Source organism: Antechinus flavipes, chromosome 6, assembly GCF_016432865.1.
Source record: "Antechinus flavipes isolate AdamAnt ecotype Samford, QLD, Australia chromosome 6, AdamAnt_v2, whole genome shotgun sequence".
Taxonomy (NCBI): domain Eukaryota; kingdom Metazoa; phylum Chordata; class Mammalia; order Dasyuromorphia; family Dasyuridae; genus Antechinus; species Antechinus flavipes.
In genome coordinates this window covers 37,632,454-37,652,453 of record NC_067403.1, presented here as the reverse complement: position 1 = coordinate 37,652,453, position 20,000 = coordinate 37,632,454, and the positions used below count along the sequence as shown (strand labels likewise).

The 20,000-nt window shown below is 41.5% G+C and overlaps 1 protein-coding gene across 1 annotated transcript in view; it reads left to right on the top strand.

The window, feature by feature from the left end:
- The window catches only part of SCFD2 (sec1 family domain containing 2), a 383,959-nt gene that overhangs the window by 350,659 nt on the left and 13,300 nt on the right, over positions 1–20,000 (top strand). Inside the window, exons 7-8 of the mRNA XM_051966662.1 lie at positions 1,438–1,583; positions 9,420–9,554. Coding sequence (XP_051822622.1) covers positions 1,438–1,583; positions 9,420–9,554 — 281 coding nt within the window. The remainder of the gene's footprint in view (positions 1–1,437; positions 1,584–9,419; positions 9,555–20,000) is intronic.

The window sequence follows — 20,000 nt, the reverse complement described above, 5'->3', positions numbered from 1 at the left end:
AAAATAGATAACATATACAAGATAACATATGTATGTATATTTAACAAGATATGTAGTACATACAAGATAAATAGGAAATGATTAATAGAGAGAAATCATTGGAATTAAGAGCTTTTAGAGAAGAAGGTGGATTTTAGTTAGGACTTAAAAGAAACTGGAGAGGTCAGTAATTGGACAGAGAAGAGAGAGCATCCCATGGAGCATGAAGAGAGAGCATGGCATGGAGACAGCCAGAGAAAATGAGAAGAGCTGAGCAATCAGATTCCTCATTTGCAAAATGAAGGGGTGGAAGTAAATAAGAGCCCTTCCAGTTTGAAAGCCAAGATCCTATGGGCCCCCTCCTTTCTGTGGTAAAGTGAAAGGGGAAAGGGGCAAGTGCTGTGGAGTGCTATGTACACAGCCAGCATCGATCCCCATTCCGGTTGGTTTTGTTTAACGAGCGCCTTTGGTTGGAGGTCATGTTTAACTTTCCCAATATCAATTATTTTTGTAATTTTATCAGTAATCTCATTCAATGCTGTGCACCAGGTTTATGCACTGGCTGAGGTCTTATTAAGGTCTTGTTCACCCCATCATTGCAGCGAATAGTGAGCTCATGCATTTGTTGCACGTTATCATTCTTTGACTTTACAACTCAAGTTTTGTCTTGCAATTAGAAGTCCTTTGTTCTCTAAGCTCAAGAGTACAAAGTCAGTGATTCAGTTTAGTGAGAAAATAAAGGTGTTAGATAAACTTGATGCTGGAATGTCTGCAGCTGTTGTAAGCAGGGAAAGATGCCGGTTTGCGGTGCTTATGGGAATCTCACTCATTTCCCATAGGTTTGATGTATCAACATTCACAGCTCCTACTCTTGTGCCATTTTCTAGGAATGTTCCTTCCATGAAACTCAAGGGTTGGTTGTATCTCTCAAATGATGATATGTTAAAACAAACCATACCCATAAAATCATTATTAAAAATATCAAAGTTGATGACTCTTTCATTAACACAGCATTTGTAATTGCATCCATAACAATGTTTTTGTTAACAATATGTGTTTTTCAAGAGTTAGGAGAACAATATCTGTGATAAGAAAGGAAAGATAGGGAGATTTCATCCGAATTCTTTTCAGATTTAAAATTTTTACTTCCCCCTAATATTCATGAAATTAAGGACAGCTGATCCTAGACAGCTCTTAGTGTCACTTATGCCATCCTAACCAATGGCAAGGACTTCAATGGGGATCAAGTTCTAATTCTGTCAAATCCATTTCCTGGCTTTATATTCCTTTGTACCCACGCAGAGCAAAACGAACCCAGTGGAGAAACAGCTGGAGAAAATTAGTTAAAACAAACAAATAAACTGTTTTCAACTGTTGAATCTTAGCTTAAGCTATCATTATTAAAACGCAAATTAAAGTTCTCTTCTTGCTCACAGAAATGTCTCTGTATTTTTCCAGGATGTGAATCTACAATTAACCTGACATTTCAGAAGGCCAGAATAGCTGTGGATGAGCTCTTTGAGTCACTTCACGATATCACCACAGCCCGAAGTTTCATGAAACAGTTTAAATCTGTGTATATTCCTGGAAGTCACACCCACCAGGCAAGTAACGTGTGCTTGCAAATGACTTTTTAATCTATGCAGAATTGTTTCCAATTAAATTTTTTGGGGGGGAGAGGGTAGGGAGATGGGTTTTATGCAGCAGAGCATCCTAAAGCCCTCTCAGACAGATGGAGATGTATACAGTGGAGACAATAATGAGGCAGGAAGGTCTTGTGGAAGGCGCCCTGGCTGGGATCAATTCCTGATTCTGGCCCTTACTTCTGTGCTCACCTCCTGGCTGGCCCTTTTTCAATGGCCATTTCTCTTTTAACTGCTCACTAATTAGCTTTATAACGATGTAATCTAGAATTTTCCCAGGAAGTCAAGTCAAGCTCACTGGACTATCATTTTTTATACCCTGTTCTCCTTCCTATGTTGAAAATCAGGGCCATCACCTCTCCTCTCCAATTTGTGATCTCTCTCCTGTCTTTCAAATAGTGGTGATATTTATAACTGATATATACACATATGAATATGTATATTTATATATACAAATATATGGGCCATATGTTATCAAATAATTATAAATTATAATTTTCTATGATATATAGCAATAAATTATGAACATATATATATATATATATACATGCTTATTTCCTTCCCCCCCCTTACCCCCTCCCTTAAGTAATTTCCCATTGGTCTTATGGGTAATAAGTACATTTGAACAGGTCTTCCTGACTCCAAGCCTAGCATTGGATCTCACATGCTAATTGTCTTGCAATTAGAAGTCCTTTGTACTCAAAGCTCAATCATACAAAGTCAGTGATTCAGTTTAGTGAGAAAATAAAGGCGTTAGATAAACAGACTGGTGGATGGTCTAGGCAGGGGTCCTCAAACTTTTTAAATAGGAAGCCAGTTCACTGTCCCTCAGACTGTTGAAGGGCCGGGCTATAGTAAAGACAAAAACTTTGTTTTGTGGGCCTTTAAATAAAGAAACTTCCTAGCCCTGGGTGAGGGGGATAATCGTCCTCAGCTGCTGCATCTGGCCCGTGGGCCGTAGTTTGAGGACCCAGGTGGATAGAGTTCTGGACTTGAATTCTAAATGCCCCGAATCTCTCCTCTCATGCTTATGAACATAACTCAGCCCATTAATATGAGAGTTTTCTCACTGACGGAGATCAATGCCCTGCACCACCATTGGAGAAAGGCAGAGTTGGAAAGAGCAGAAGGAAGGAAGGAGACTCCTTCAGAATCTGTAGCTTTTGACTTTAAACTCCAAGAGAAGAGACGGACGATCCCAAGCTCACTTCCTGTGGCTGAAGGGAAAGCTGACGGAAGAGGAGCTAGTGGTCTCCCCATGTCCCTCCCCTGACCCTGCTCCCCTAGAGACTTCGGTGATCCCGAGGAGACTCATGTTGGGGCGAGTCACCTCCCTCCTGACCAGAGAGCTCCTTCTGTTGTTTACCATATATTTAACTATTTTGCTTTCTCCAATTTCTGGTTTACTACCAACTTGGGAAAATAGCTTTCTTTGCTAATTGCTGTAAGAGTGTTCATTATGAAGGCAGTTTTTGATGAGAAGCAAGTCAAGTCTTGAATCGAGCTTGAGGCCATTCTTTCCCCAGTAAGAGATAGTGATCAAAAGTTGAGCTTGAATCTAAAAACCACATGGCCTCAACGAATGATGTTTAAGAGAACAGAAACATAATTCTAGCGCCGTTCCCCTTCTCTCTGAGGAAAGCAGAGTGGCCAGCTCCTGAGTACAGCTCCCTGCTTTCCCCCTGGCAGGAATTAAAGCCTCCCTTGGAGGAGTGTGGAGTTAGAAGGGAGACCCTTCTGCCCCGCTTTGGGCCACACAATGACGTCCCCATGCTGCCTGGGAGAGCTGGCCCTCACTGCCCCAAAAGTGGGTCTTTCAGCACAGAATATCTTTTTAGTTTTATTTATAATATTCATTTATTTTTATTTATCTGTAAAGTCATAGATGAGTAGTGGGCTATGTTAGTGGAAGGGATTTCCATTTGGGACTTCCCAGACTGATGGAATCCCAGATTTTTCTTAGGTATTAGGCCCTGGCATTAGACAGGAAAGCCATATTTCCTCCCTTTATTCAATGTACTAGGGGCCATAAAAATGAGAAATAAAATTACTTAGATAATTAATCATGTGTTCTCAGTTATTAAAAAGGATAACCTTAAATACTCTTGTAAGTCTGTCAGGGTAGCAGACTTGAACTAGGATATATGGTGACAGTTAGACAGCAGAATGACAAGAACCAAGCAAGATTTAGTGCGTTTATTGTAAATTTTGGCAGGGGGACCCTAATGAGGTCTTGGAGCATTTGTGGCCAGCAATGAGGAGGACCTTGGCTAACTTCACATAGACATTTAGTTTATGTGACACACAGAAGTCACAGTTTCTCTTAGAGGTTTCCATTTAATATGTTTTTGGGAAATACCATGACAGTTTGCCAGGCGTCTCCTGCCTGCCCTTGCCACCACAACCTGGTGTAAGATCTGCCGGGAATTCTACGTGTACACCATCGCTCCCAGGGTTGGGGCTCCTTTCCGTGACTGGCAGGCTCAAGAACCCTACCTTATCGTCTCTATCCTTCTTCATAATATCAGCCGTACTAAGAGAGTTTAGGCCATTTACCCTGAAGGGGAAAGGGAATCAAAAGAGAAAAGGCATTTACATATCTACCTCCTATGTGCCAGGTGTTGTAATACAACAAATAAAGTGTTGTGAGCACCTTATTTGTAATATATTATCTAATTTGATGTTCACAATAACCCTGAAAGATGGGTGGTATTATCATCATTTTATAGTTGGGGAAACTGAGGCAGACTATGGTCAATGGCTTTCCTGAAGTCACACAGCTAGTAAGTGTCTGAGACTGAATTTCAACCAGTTTTCCTGCCCCCAGACTCAATATTCCATGGATGGCACCATCAGTTACCTCTGATTTGAGTGTCAAGAATCTCATTTCCACTGTTAGGTCCTGATGAGTACAAATAATGAGTCCCCAGAAGTATTCCTATATGTATTCCAATTCTATTTGAAATGATAATTTAAATTATAATAAAATAATTTATTTATAATCAGGACCCTGCTGTATAGAAGGGTACAAAAAGGGGAGGAGAGGTCCCTTGGGGAAGCTAAGTGGTAGAGCAGCAGCTAAAGGACCAGTCTTGGGGCCAGGAAAATGTGAGTTCAAATTCCCTCCCAGGCCCAGAGTTTAGGTGATCCTGTCATTTACTCATTCTCAGCCTGTTTTCTTATCTGTAAAGTGGGTATGATATCCTCAGCCCTTTCTCATGGGGTTTTTGTGGAAAGCAAACGAAGTAATATATCCACTTTTTTTATCTACTTACTGTATGTCAGCTGTTATTATCAACTTTTTTTTTTTTTTTTCAAATACAGGCAACTACAGGCACACAATAGTAGACAGCATCTAAAGTCTAGTCCTGACTTCTTTTTAACATCCTTTCTTTCTTAACTTTTTTGTATCATGGACTTTTTTGACAGTCTGGTGACTGCCTCTTCTAGGAATAGAAGTTTTTAAATGCTTAAAATAAAAGAAATAGGATCACAAGGGAATCAGTCCTACTGAAATAGGTTGTTTTTTTTGAATAGTTTTTATTTTTTCTCAATAGTATTTCATTTTTTCCAAATACAGGTAACAATAGTTTTCAACATTATTAAAAATAGTTTTGAAAATCAACTTTATATATCCCAGGTTGAGAACCCCTGGCTCTACGCACTTAACTTTCCCCCTCTCTCAGAACCTGGAAATGTCTCTGTTCTTTACTCAGGGTCACCCTGTTGCTCCCCTCTGTCCAACCTGAGGTTGCTCTGAGCTCCTCGGGAAACTGAAGGAGGGTAGACCTGGCTGAGTCTTCCCGGGCCTACTCCTTAATTACTCGAGCTGTGGTTCTGGGAGGAACCCGGCATCTACAGGACTATCAGCCTCCCCCTTGGAGCTGGTGATTCTGTGGGCAATGCCAAAGGCCCTTGGTGCTGATCCGTTGCCAATCACCTCTTTAAAAACCTGGCTGCGTTTATTAACACAGAGACAGAACAATTTCTCAGAGATGTGCAGAATGCACTCCCTCGGATGTATTTCACGCACAGCCATACAAGGGGAGGCTCTGCATCCCACAAGCACCAGGCTTTCATCCCTTAGTCAGCAAGCTAGAAATTCCATTACTCAGGACAATCATGGAGCGTGAAAGGATGGTAAATATTGTGGGGAGCTCACCCTTGAATCCTTTTAGTAGAGTCTCTGCAAACAGGAGGCCCTTTCGGCCTCCTGAAAGGCTCTAAAACCTACGTATGCTAACGGAACCGAGAAGGAGCTCCCTGTCCTCCGTGGTGCTGGCACGTGGGAGGCGCCGAATGCTCTTCCACTCATGTGTGCATGTGTTACCAGGGGATGTAGCCGCTCCCCTGTCCGTGGCACAGCCGTGGGCTTCACGGGGCAGAGATAGGTTACTGAGGGGGAGGGAAAGTGGGGCTCCGACCCAGGGAGGCAGTGGTAATGTCCTTAGTCCCTAGTCCGCAAGCACTCATCACGTGCCCATGCAGCAGGAAGAGCCCCGGCCTGAACCCGGGCTGTGTGACCCCGGGAGGGCTTGCCCAGCTGCCTCGTTTTTAAAAGTGGGGAAAAATAATATCCCCACTTCCAGGGTTGAGAGGAGGACCCAATGGGGACAAACGTGAAGTGCTTAGCACAGGAGGTAGCATCTGGCGAGTGCTGTGTTAGCTGAAATAATGGTGGTGGTGGGGATGATGATGTTGGTGGTGGTCATAATGATGATGATGGTGGTGGTGGTCATAATGATGATGATGTTGGGGGTGGTCATAATGATGATGATGTTGGGGGTGATGATGGGGGTGATGGGGGTGGTCATAATGATGATGATGGTGGTGGTGGTCATAATGATGATGATGTTGGGGGTGATGATGGGGGTGATGGGGGTGGTCATAATGATGATGATGTTGGGGGTGATGATGGGGGTGATGATGGTGGGGATGATGGTGATGGTGGTGGTCATAATGATGATGATAGTGATAGTGGTGGGGATGGTGGGGATGGGGATGGGGATATGGTGGAGGGGATGATGGAGATGTTGACTACCAGGCATTGTACAAAGCACTTTCTTAAGGATAGAATGTCCCTCTCCCTGTGCAACAAGAGAACTGTTCAGTTCTGCAAACATATATTGTATCTAGGATATACGGCAACATATCTAACATATATAGGACTGCTTGCCATCTAGGGGAGGGGGTGGAGGGACAGAGGGGAAAAATCGGAACAGAAGCGAGTGCAAGGGATAATGTTGTAAAAAAAAAAATTACCCTGGCATGGGTTCTGTCAATATAAAGTAATTATTAAATAAAATAAAATAAAATATTAAAAAAAAAAAAAAAGGTTCTAAGCAAAGAAAAAAAAAGGATAGAATGTCCCTATCACCTTTTTTCTTTTTGGAGGAAAGAACAGAGTGTGGTAGGATAAATACCTGCCAGGGTTTCTCCACAACCTGGATTAGGGCCATACCTCCCTCTAACCTTAGCAGCTCTCGGCCCCCTCCCCTTCAATTCATTCTCCTTAAAAGGGAGACAACATTGTTCCTGCCACACGACTGGCCTCCTCCTGTCATGACGAAGCTGCCCGATCACCCCAAAGCATATAAAGTTCCACCTTTGTGCAGTCCAAGCCTCTCAGTCCCAGTGAAAGATCCCAGTGCTCCCCCAGCTGACCAGCCCTGGCTCCATAAGGCAGCAGGGAGGCCACATCTCCCAGAACTGAAGCTAAATGGGATTGCATCTTTCCTGATCTCTTTTCTGTATCGTGGCTAAGTAAACCGGGTTTTGCCAGCCACTCAGTGACCAACAAGTGTCCCACCTCATCCCATCTCTGCCCCTGAACCGACCGGACTGAGGGTCAGGTGTCCCCCTCTCTCAGGGAGAAAGCAGGACAGGGCCCCAGCTGATTGGCAAATCCTTTCAAGCCCACCACCACTGAGCATTGAGACTTCAGACTTGTTCCTAACCCGGGATTTAAATTGGTTGTATTTATTCAGGGGATCCTGCTGCCTGACAATTGGAACACATCGTTTTTATTTTGTTGAAAATGATCTTTACCCTACAATTTCTCAAAGCAAATGCTTCTGTTTAATGTGCGCTTTAATCTCTTCCCCCAGTTGTTGCAACACTTGATTTATTGGTGTTTTTCAGCCGTGGCATTAGAGAGCTATTAAGCAGATGTTGTTCTCCGGGCATGTTGCTCGTGACCTCTTCCAGACTCACTATCATATGGATCTAACATGATAACCTTGGCATAAGACTGGATGTGTCTTGTGCAGACAACCCTTGCCCAATTAACAAGGGGATTCAAGATCTGCAGCGTTCAAAGAGGTGTTTTCCAAATTGTACAAGATGAAAGGTACCTGATGAGGTGTTCAGGGGATTTAACCCTGGCCTGAGCTCTTTCTGCTTCTCAGCCAAAGCCCAGCCTCCATCCCAAGAACCACATAGGGGCTTAGCTCCCTTCCCCACTGGCTTCTCCTCGTGTCCCCAGATCCTGGTCCCTGTGTCTTTTGTGACTATCATTCATCGGGTACCCCACCTCATCCATCCGCCTGGGACTCCTCAGTCGGCAAAGCACAAATAAACAAGTAGCAAGCATATATTACATACTTGCTGTGTGTCACACATTACGCTAGACCCTGGAGATAGAAAGATAAAAACAAAATTGTCTTTGCCCACAAAGTTTATATTCTATTGGGGAAAACAACGTCAATAAAAAGAAGTAGGAAGAAAATCTCTGCCTAAGCAAGATAATTGTATAAATATGTTTACATATATTGGATTTAACATATGTTTTAACATATTGAACATGTAACTACCTGTCATCTAGGGGAGGAGGTGGGAAGGAGGGAAAAATTTGGAACAGAAGGTTTCACAAGGGTCAGTGTTGAAAAATTACCCTGCATCTGTTTTGTAAATAAAAAGCTTTAATTACAATTTAAAAAAAAAAAAAAAGAAAACCTCTGCATATAGGCTGAGCACTAACCTCATCTGATGAGCAGTTGCCTTGTTTACCTTCTCCATGGAGACCTAGCTCATTGTGACATGCTCAAGAACACCAAGGTTTTCTGACTATAAAGGCGATGTTCTGTCCACAGCAACCCAGTTGTATCCTGACAGCCAAGGGAGAGAGAGGGATGGGTGAACAGACAATGGAGATGGATGAGTGGACAATACAGACTAATAGATTAGATAGACAAGTGATGGGATGAATGGAGATAGGATAAACAGATAGATTGATGAATATAGATATACTGATGCATAGATAAATAGATAATAATCAATGGATGGATAAGTAAATAGATTTATAGGTAGAAAAGAGATTTATAGGCAGAAAGAAGATTTATAGGTAGAAAAGATAGGTAGAAAAGAGATTTATAGGCAGAAAGAAGATTTATAGGTAGAAAAGATAGGTAGAAAAGAGATTTATAGGCAGAAAGAAGATTTATAGGTAGAAAAGAAATTTATAGGCAGAAAAGAGAATGAATAGAAGGATTAAAATATATAGATGGCGAGGCCATGTAAATAAATAGACTGGATAGATAGATCCGTTCTGGCAGTAATGAGCATCATACCAAGAGCTGCTCTCAAAGATTGAGATTGTCTTCAAGTCAGTATTAAATTATTATATTTTATTCTCTAATTTCGTAAGCTAAAATGTTGCTTTCTATCTGCTTGGAAAAGTGTTGATTCTCTTTTCTCCTCTCTTCCCCCTCCCCCCAAATTGCAGTTTTTGGATGGTTATTCCAGTAGATCAATTGGACACATATCTTTCACTAATGCGGTAACATTTTACCTTTTCAGGCAACCTATAAGCCATTGCTGAAGCAGATTATGGAGGAGATAGTGAACCCAGAGCAACCAGATTCTGGCGATATTGAACACGTGTCTTCGGGCCTCAGCGACCTACTTAAAACGGGATTTAGCATGTTCATGAAGGTAAAGCAACTACATGGAGATAATCTACCTGCAGTTCCCTCTTGCAGGTGACGGATATGTCATGCAGAGAACTGAAATGAGGGTACATCATTAGCACAAGCTTTGGGTGTTTTGTTTTATAATCAAGACGCTCATGTCCATGAAAATTAGAGGAGAATTGAGATAGTGGCCAATTCTCACGCCTTAGCACTGAAGTCATATATCGAACCTATCATTCCAGGGTCAACTGGGTTTTCTAAGGTAGGAGTCAAGTGTTATTAATTTACATGTTCTCTAAAAATATATGCTATTCCTCTCTAGATTATTCAGTGGCTCCCCAGTGCCTCCAGGATCAATTGTAAATTATTCAGCCTTTCACTGCCTGATGGCTGCCTATCTTTTTAGATTTACTTCACATCCCTCCCCTTGAGGCATTCTTTATTCCAGTAAAATTAAGCTACTTGCTGTTGAACATTAATCTCCCATGGTTTTACCCAGACTCTGCTCCCTAACAAGAATGCTCTTCCTCTTCCTCTCTACTTCTTAGCTCTATTCACTTTAGGATCCTTACTTCCTTCAGGGAAGGATTTTCTGATTCCCCAAGTGATGGGGTGCTTCTCTCCCTCACATGTCTTGGATTTATTCATCTTCTTAACTCAATGTGCCTGTTCCCCACTAGAATGAAAGTCACTGGGTTCTGCAGTAGTACATGCCTGACGTATCTGCTCCGCTTGAGCCTGAGTGGGCTAAGCTGTCCCACACCAGAGTGGATCTGCTGTCCACTCTAAATTCAGTCTTAATATAGGGATCAAGGTAGGGCCAGGCTGCTGAGTAGTATCCCTATATGTCCTAGAAGTACAAATAGTCTGGGAAAGAGAGACCCTATCTTTAAAAAAAAAAAAAAAAAAAAAAAAGATTCTTTGAGTTCAGAAACTATTCTTTTTCATCATCCTATGCCTGGTTCCCAGGGAAAAAAATGACTTTCAAATAGTAGAGATTTAATAAATGCTTGTTGAATTGAATTACATATGGATGAAGACTTTTTCTAAAATTATTGGCAGCTGGGTAGTACAGTGGATAACACTGTTGGACCTCACTTGAATCAGCAACTGATATCAAACACCAGCTGTATGACTTTGGGCAAGTCACTTAATCTCTGTTTGCCTAAGTTTCCTCAAATGTAAAATGGGAATGATAATATCTACCTGGCAGGATTGCTGTAAAGTACTTAGCACTTTATATAATAGGCACTATATAAATGTTTTTCCCTCTCTCCTTCATTCCCTAGACTTCGTTAGTTATAAACCATGTTTTGGTGTAAACTAAGGCCATATACTATTTCCTTTTATTTCATTCATTCAACAAACATTCATTAAATGCTAAATATAAAAAATAGACTGTTCAGTAAGAAGTTTGAGGTATGATTCTGTTCAGGTCTGACCAGGCTCCCACACCATCACTTTCTGAACAACCACTATACTTTTTTCTGCTCAACAGAAAACTTGCTGATGAAATCCAGAATTTCTCTAATTACTATTGGGCAGGAGTGAGGGTAGCAGCGATGTTCAAATATTAAGCAACACTGCTTGAGGATTAAGATAGAAAAAGCTCCTTGTTTGATCTGCTTCTCAACTCCATAAATTTTTTCTATGTTTAAAACATAAAGTTGCTAAATTGAAATTAATCTAAACAAGATGAAGTGTAGATCAAAATAAATGCATGATTTACACATAAAGGGTGATAACATAAGCAAATTAAGAAATAGTTTATCAGATTTATGGATAGGGGAAGAATTTAGGACCAAAGAAAATACAGGGGAGTATTACAAAATGGTCAAGTAGATAATTTTGAATATGCAAAATTAGAAAGTTTTTGAGCAAACAAAACCAAGGCAAACAAAATTATAAAGAAAGCAGAAACCTGGGGGAAATTTTTGTAATAGGTATCTGTGAGATAAAGCCTACATTTCTCAAATAGATAGAGAAATGAAGCAAATTTATAAAAATACAAGTCATTCCCCACTTGATAAATGGCCAAAGGATATGAGCAGGCAATTTTTAGACAAAGAAATCAAAGCTCTCTATATTCATATGAAAAGAAAAATGCTCTCAATCTCTATTAATCAGAGAAATATAAATTAAAACAGCTCTGAGGTACTACTTCATACTTATCAGAGAGGTTACTATGACAAAAAGAAAAATGTTGGATATTGCAAGGCCTGTGGGAAACTGGGACAGTAACTTATTGTTAGTGGATTTGTGAATTGATTCAACTCTCCTGGGCATACCTTTTGATCCAGCAATACCACTGCTAAATCTATGTCCCAAAGACATCCAAAAAGGGGGAAAGGACCTATTTGTTCAAAAATATTTATAGCAGCTCTTTTTGTAGTGGCTAAGAATTGGAAATCAAAGCTGTGGTATGTGATCGTAATGAAATATTATTGTGCTATAAGAAATGGCAAGCAGGATGATTTCGGAAAAACCTAGAAAAGACTTATATGAACTGATTCAAAGTGGAGTGAATAGAACAAGGAGCATGTTGTACACAGTTAACGGCAATATTATTCAGTTAAGAACTGTGAATGACATAATGATTCTCAGCAATACAATGATCCAAGACAATCCCAAAGGACTCATGATGAACCATATAATCTGCCCTCTGAGAAAGAACTGATACTGAATATAGACCAATGAGTATAGACCAAAGTATGCTGTTTTTGTTTTCTTTCCTTCTTCTTTCTTTCTTTCTTTTTTCCTGTCTTCCTTCTTTACTTACTTACTTCTTTTTTCTTCCTGTCTCCCTTCCTTTTTTCCTTTCTTTCTTCCTTCCTCTTTTTTCTTTTTCTTCCTTTCTCTCTCCCTTTCTTTCTTCCTCTCTTCCTTCCTTCCTTCCTCCCTCCCTTCTTCCCTTTCTTTCTTTCTTTCTTTCTTTCTTTCTTTCTTTCTTTCTTTCTTCTCTCTATTTCTCTTTCTCTCTCTCTTTCTCTCTTTCTTCCTGTCTTTCTGTCCTTTTTCTTTCATTCAAGTCTTCTTGTACAAAATAACTAGTATGGAAATATTTTACATAATTGCAAAAAAAAAAGTTTATGATCTAATTAGAAATGACTATATTGGCAACTTGCTTTTTTTTTTTTCTATCTGTTGAGATATCATCAATTTTAGGGGAGGATGTTATTCATCACTCTATGTCCAAAGCCTTCTAGCTTTCTTTCTGAATAGTCAGTGTGTGTGTGTGTGTGTGTGTGTGTGTGTGTGTGTGTGTGTGTAAACAAACAAAACGGATGAGTGGTAGAACTACATGTTGACCTCCTTCCTGTACTTTGCTAGTGTTCCAAATATAATAACACTTAGAAATTGCAGGATTTTTTTTATCTTCAAAGTTGTTTTGAAAATACAAATTAATCTGCGTGGAAGATCTTGCCTTTTTGAGTTCAGGAATGTATATTCCTGGAAAAGCAGTGCCATCCTGGAACTGAAGGAAAAACCAACTCAGAAGTTCTGAACCAGTGAATGTGCCGTGGACCTGAGGTGGGATGGAGCCCAGATGTCCTGGTTCAGGGACTCTTTCCTCCACCCCTGCCTCTTCAGTCGTGTATGAGGGCCCAAAATTGAGTGTGACTGCGTCTCCAGAGTTAGCTTGGGTTTCTTTTCTCAGGTATCCCCAATCTAGCCACACCTTCAGAACATGAGTTGCCCCTGATCCTCCCTCATCCAACAAATTGGGTGTTGCCCCTCTAGGCTGAGATTGCTTTCCTCCTTTATGCTCTAGAATGAGATCTGAAGACTGTAGAAATACTCAGGTGTCTTTTATCCCATGTCAGGGGGCCTTCCACTTTTCATAGCCACCTCCGGAAAGTAACACTTAAAAATCACACCTTTTCTGTGTTTCTTCCTGGGTCTTTGAGCCTTCCTGGTTCCCAGTCCCAGAAGCACTAAAGTGGGAGTCATCTTGGAAAACATTCTGGGACCCCCTGGGCCAGGATTTTATTTATTCCTTGTTTCTCTCCCCCACTGAACCCCCTCCTGAAAGAAGGGCTTATGAGGAATTGTCCCTGCGGCTTGAAACTGATCTCAAAGAGGGGTTTCCGAGTAATGGATTTAAGGAACAGGAATTCTTGCCCTCCCAGCAGCTGTCAGGAGCTGTTCCTTGGTCTCAGCTGCCAGGGGCCTCTCCTGTCAGTTGCCGGGAGTCCTTCTCATCTGTCAGCTGGAGATTTAGAGGGCCATCAGTGCACCCCATGAAGTCTTCCTCACCACTCCGGCCCTCACCCAAAGTCTTGGTCTATTTTTCCACATGGGTTTTGTTTCAGAGAGCCTAATCAGCAAGATAAGTTCAGGTCTGTGTTTCCAGGGTATAAAATAAGTCAGACAGAACTTAATGAGCATCAGGCAGTGGTCCTTTTAGGGTACTACTTGTGATTTCCTAAAGGAGCCCGCTGGAAAATGGAGGCAGTTTTCATGAAGGAAAGATTCCACTTGTCAGCAAGGGATCTAGTGAAGCCTTTAGATCTTCTCAGAACGCTTTTGAATGCATAAAATAAAATACATAGGGTTACAAAGAAAAAAAAATTATGTTGAAATAACAGTTATCAAACATATATGGTGTGTTTTTTTAAGTTCACCAGTTCTTAAGAAGAACCTCTTGTCTCATTTACCAAAGAATCCTTAAACTTACAGACTGTGATCATGATTCCTGACTCAGTATGGTTTGATAGGATACCAGTTCTCTCTCAGAATCCTGGTGTTGACTCCTGTAATGGGCCAGTAAACTCTGTACCTTTTGACTTCTGCCTCGCTCATTGTCTTCCCTCCTCCCAGCAGAACAGAAGGCAGGTTGCCTTGGCCACTTTTTGTTGGGGGGATGTTGCTCCCTGGCTATTTATGGCCGTTTCTGCTGCTGCTCTGTTCTGGACCTGGGGTCAATCCCCTGCTTCCTCCACGGTGAAGTCATACTTGTAACAAAAAAAAAAAAAAAAAAACACACACACACAAGGAGACAGACTTTGGTCAAATGATCCTGGCTGGAGTCTCTTTCTATGATGAAGGAAGGTCTGATTGTTGGAGACACAATGGGTAGACTCTCTGGCTTGTTCACCTGGAAAACCCCTTGCCCAAGAGCCCTCTCAGGGGACAGTCTAAGTGAATGGAGAGTCCTCCAGGCTTGATATGGCCCAGAGAGGCCGCCGAGGCTTCCCTGGATCTTTTGTGCGGCTCAGCCAGAAACAGATCCGTTTTCTCCAATTCCCTGGTCTTCCCTTTGCCTGTTGCCCTCAAGTCAAAGGCAAGGTTTCTATCCACTTTGAAAAAAAATATCCAATGCCATAAAAATAAATGATCATCGAAGATGATTCAGATATGATCTTTCCTAAAGGGAGACAGATGAAGTGGGGGATCTCTTAGGATCATTCCCGGCTCTGGGATTCTCTATAGTAGAGCTTCTTGAATATTTTCCACTCAACACCCCTTCTCACTTGAGAAATTTTTGTGTATATAAGTTATGTAAAAAGCTGGACTTTATAGAATTGAGAGCTGGACTCCCTTCGAACTGAAAGCCTTCAGATTATGGAGAGCATGTGAATTTTGTTGGCCACGGTACTGCCAGGGAGCTGGGAGGCTTCCTCCAGGGGTGAGGGACTTCTGAGCCTTTGGGGAACCCTGTGACTCTGGGCAGAAGTACCTTCCTTCTCCTGGAGCACATCCCTCTCTCTAATAGCCTGTTTGACCCCTTGCTCATTTGTGGAGACCTCAGCCAACTCCTACAGGGCCACGCTCTAGGGATCCTTGTGACGCTTGTCATTTAGTTGAAGGATTAAGAAAGATGCCTAGAAATTGGAAGAGATTCTGCAGTGAAACAGACTCCCAAGACACACTGCCAGAAGCCCCAAAATAACTTTGGCTTCTAATACTTCTTAAGACTTTAGAAATATGTTTTCTCTTTCCAGATGGTAGAGAGTCTCCTGAGTGTCTTGGCCTGGGCTTTGAATGCACAGATGCTTGGTGGGGCTTTGGAGACAGCTCTAAAGGCAGCTTCTGTGCTGCGGGGAAATGGAAGCCTTGATTCCAGACACTTTGAAGTAGATCCAACACATTAATTTTTTTAAGCATTGTAAAATATCTGCAGGCGGCGAAGATGCATTTGCACTCATTTCTCAGTGTTAAACGGTCTCTTCGTTTCAGAGGGCAGAAAAAGTATGGCAGCTCGTTTCTCCCCTTGCTGCTGCCCCATTCTGCAATTTGTGGAGATTCATTTCTTCAGATTATTTTGGTCTTCTCTCCTGAGGAACATCGTGTTCTGGTTTTGCCACTTGAAAAGCAAAGGGTCTCTTGGGCAACGTTCGACTGAATTCAGTGGGCTGGGTTGTTTTGTACGGCCTTCTAAATTGCACAGGCTCCCGGTGCCTCGCCAAGGATGATACCGAGAGGTCTTTCCGAAACTCCCCTCCCTGAGGTCAGAAAGTTGCCTTACCAAGCCTGGCCCACGTTCAGACTCCGTAGGACCGTGAAGGCTGCAACAATGAAAAGGCAGGCAGACACACGGCCTTCTCCTTTCCTGAGGGATTTTTTTTTTTTTTTTTTTCCCCGCCGTGTTTCTGAAAACCCAGCAGGCCTCCTAATTCACAGGAAACTCAGTCGTGGCTCTTTGCTTTCCTGGATGTACTCCATCGGGACCCTTTGCACGCAGTGATCTGGGGAGGAGAGGAAGGCCGTGAGCCCCAAGTGATCATGTGTGCACCTCCCTGAGATTCCGAGAAAGTACTTGGAGTCCATGGCAGTCTGATGTTCAGTCGAAGGATGGACTGTGGTTAGCCACATAAAACTTTTGGCTTCAAAAGAAAGGGCCTTTGGCGGGGTGCTGTCTATCAGGAGGGAAGAAGCTCTGGCACAGACTCACATTTTTAAGGCAGCCTCCTTTGCAGTACCCAGAGGGACGGCCTGCCCCAAACCCCCGGGCATCTGCAGCCCCTTGGGCTCTGCCCCAGAAAAGCGAGATAGCAATCTAATTAATAAATCAATAGCATGCCTCAGCCCTTTCTGCTGAAGCTTTAATTTAATTTAGGGCTTGCATGTCTAATGGGCAGTACGCTTTATGTGCATTTCTGGAATTTGTGGTTTGGATTTTGGTCTCCTGAAAAATATCTTTTTATATAGACTCCATGTGTTTGGACCCAGGCTTGTTTTGACTGAAAGAAATGATTTGTCAAGATGTTTTCTCTGCAGGAGAAGCCATGAGGGTGTTTTATCTACTATAACAATGCAGGGCCAGTTTACCTCTTGCTAGCTTCTCTTTTTAACAAGCTTCCCCTTTCAAAGGTGCTGTTGCATTTAGTGCATCCACAGTCATGGATATAACAGTAGTTTTTTTTTAAGTCCAATAAGGGAGCCAAGGAGTGTCTTTGACACCCAGCCTTAAGTCGACACAATTCTCTAAAATGGCAGCAACTGGGGAGAGCCTTCACCCACTCAACTCAGGAGACACAATGAAAGTATAATGGTAGTGAACTCAACTGAGAACCCGGAGCCACTCACACTTTCTCTCTTGGGGGCAAAATTTATGTCCCCAAGCTATTTATGCTCCTTTGCTCCAAAGATACCACTATCAAGGCTATTCTGTATCCACGATACAGAGAATGAGCCTTCATATACACAAATATTTATAGCATATTCTTTGTGGTAGTAAAGTAGAATCAAAGAATCAGCAAATTGTGGCATTGGAATGTAATGGAATATTATTGTGCAATAAGAAATGAATATGAGGAAATTAAAAAAAAAAAAAAACTTGAACAGACTTGTATGAACTGATGCAAAGTAAACCAAATTGGAACGATTTCCACAATGACTGAAATAATGGAAAGGAAAATAATTGTGAAAAATATAACTGTTAATTAATACAACCTCAAATCTGGGCTTTACCAATGATAGATAACATTTGTATCGTACTTCAAGGTTCACAAAGAATTTTACAAATATCTCATTTGATCCTTGCAACAACGCTTAAGAGCGAGGTGCTATTTTTATCCCCATTTTACAGGTGAAGAGGCTGAGCCAGGTAGTGAGTTTTAAGTAAATGACTTGGCCGCGGTCACACAATTAGAAGGGTCTTTGCTCATATTTTAATCCCCATCTTCCTAACTCCAGGCCCATGCCCTGTGCTATTTAAGTGCATCTAAGAGGATAAGAAACTGCAAAGTACCATGTGAACAGCATTGCATTTTCATGTTCAATATGTCTCAGTCTCCCTATTCATGTGTCCTTGGTCCCTCCTGTACCTTAGGCTTCTCATCAGTGAAATGAGAGATGGATTTGGACCAGATGATCCCTAACATCTCTTCTAGCTATGATCTTATGGCAAAATGTGTCTCCCTTCTCTCACATAGAGACAGTGACCTCATCAGGAATGATAAATATGTTGGTTTAGTTTAATTATGTGTTAACTGGGGAGAATTCTGTGGTAGGGAAGTGACATGTTAAGGGGAAAAAAATCAACGAAATGTTTAAACCAAAAAAAAATGAAGATCAGCATAAGTGAGATTCACTACTGTTGTTACTATTATTACTCCCTTACAAGTTGTTTTGAAAATGAGATGAGAGAACAGACATGTAAGCACTTTGGAAACTGCAAAGTCAAAGGCGACTTATGGAATTATCATTGCTCATCTTGAACCCATTTGCCTCTGCTGAATTGTCTACCCTACCCCATAGAATAATGCCATGACCAAACTAAATAGAGCCTGTTAGTCTTTAAGGAGATAATCATAGGAGAGTTGCATAGAGAAGGAAGGTTGGTCTCCTCCTAATTTGGTTTAGGAATAGTCTATGCAGACTTAACTACTGTTTCCCAAAGAAACTAGGTAACTGGCAGATTTTTCTAAAGGACGACAAAACTAAAGGTTTAAAGAGATAGAAATTAATTTTGTTTTGTCTTTTTTTTTATTTCTTTTTGAAAATATTTTCATGTAAATTTACTGGGGAAAAAACTGTCAATGGCTTCCTACATCACACTTGGTAGATAAGTAACCAAGGATTTTGTCTCAAAGAGAGCATTCAGCTTAGGGTTTATTGTCCTTTCTGTTCAAAGGCATTCTAGCTGATGTCACCATTTCCTGTGGATGACCCATCGTCAGCAAGAACCCGATATGGGGAGATAATTGAAGGATTGGTAAAATGTTGGAAAGCGTGGGCAGAGTGAGGGCACCTGACCTTTGTACATTCTAGAGAGAAGCAGGTCATGGGGAAGAAGAGGCAGAAGAAGGAAACAGCAGAGGATTGGGAGGGAAGCAACAGGGATCTTCTGCTACCCCATCAAGAGCTGTGAAGAAACCGGAAGTGGTGGGAACCTTGCACCTGGTCACCCCACCAGACAGAGACCACTGTGGACATCAAAGGGGGTCCCACTGGGCATGTGTCCAAGCTGGCCTGAAGGCTTCAAAGGTTGGGCTCACAATGGCCAAGGGAAGCAGATGCCCCCAACCTGGAATATGATGTCTTAATGTGACAAATGGTAAAAAAAAAAAAAAAAAAAAGGCGTGAGAAATAGAATGAGGGGAGATGCTGATTTGCTCTCTTAATCCATCTCATGCACAATTGATAGTTGTGATACTTAGCATTTATGTACTTATTTGATCCGTCTGCTTCTTGACAAAATCCCCCATTGAACTCATCAGATATTTAGTTGCTTGTAAGGAACGTATTTTTATTACGAGAGAAGAACTTGACCTACAAGTCAATTTGCCGTGCTTCCAAAATGACCCCCAATGTGAAGAACTGTACAAGGAAATGTCTCATATCGGAAAATGAATCTTGAAAGAACCAAGAATAGCAAATGTAAACATGAAGTAATTGAACTGGTTTATTTATAGAGAAACGAGCATTCCTTCCTTTTTCTCCACCCCCCCACCCCTGTGGTGTTTTCTCTGTTGTTGTTCTTCATTTCATTTCTGCCTTTTCATCTTGCGCTATTGGCTGCAGAATCTCTTATAGAAAGCATATGTCCTTGGGAACATACTGTACCACTAAGAGACCATGAGACTGTCAGAATCCATGGACCAGCATGAGTTGGAAAATAGCTAATTCTTGTGAGGCAGAAGGATGGATGCCAGGAGTTCCGCCTTTACTTCTAGGCAGAATCATGTGCAAACCGCTCCTAACCAGGAATTTGTTCCTAGACATCGCCAAGCAAGTAGATTCCATATTTGGCCTGTAGAACCTATCCCAGAGTTTTCCACACTCCCGATGTTAAAAAGTTCTTATGGATTCTTTATTCATTTCTTCCTTGGCTGTCTCTTTTTTTAACTAAATTAAATTTTAAAAATTTTGGTTACATTTTAAATTCTTCTATCCTGCACTAAAGAAGGCTAAGATTTGATACTGTTATGTTTGTGTATGCAAAATCATGCTAGATATATTTCTATCAATTTTTTCTCTGAAAATGGATGGCATCTTCCTTCACAAGTCCTTCGTAGTTGAT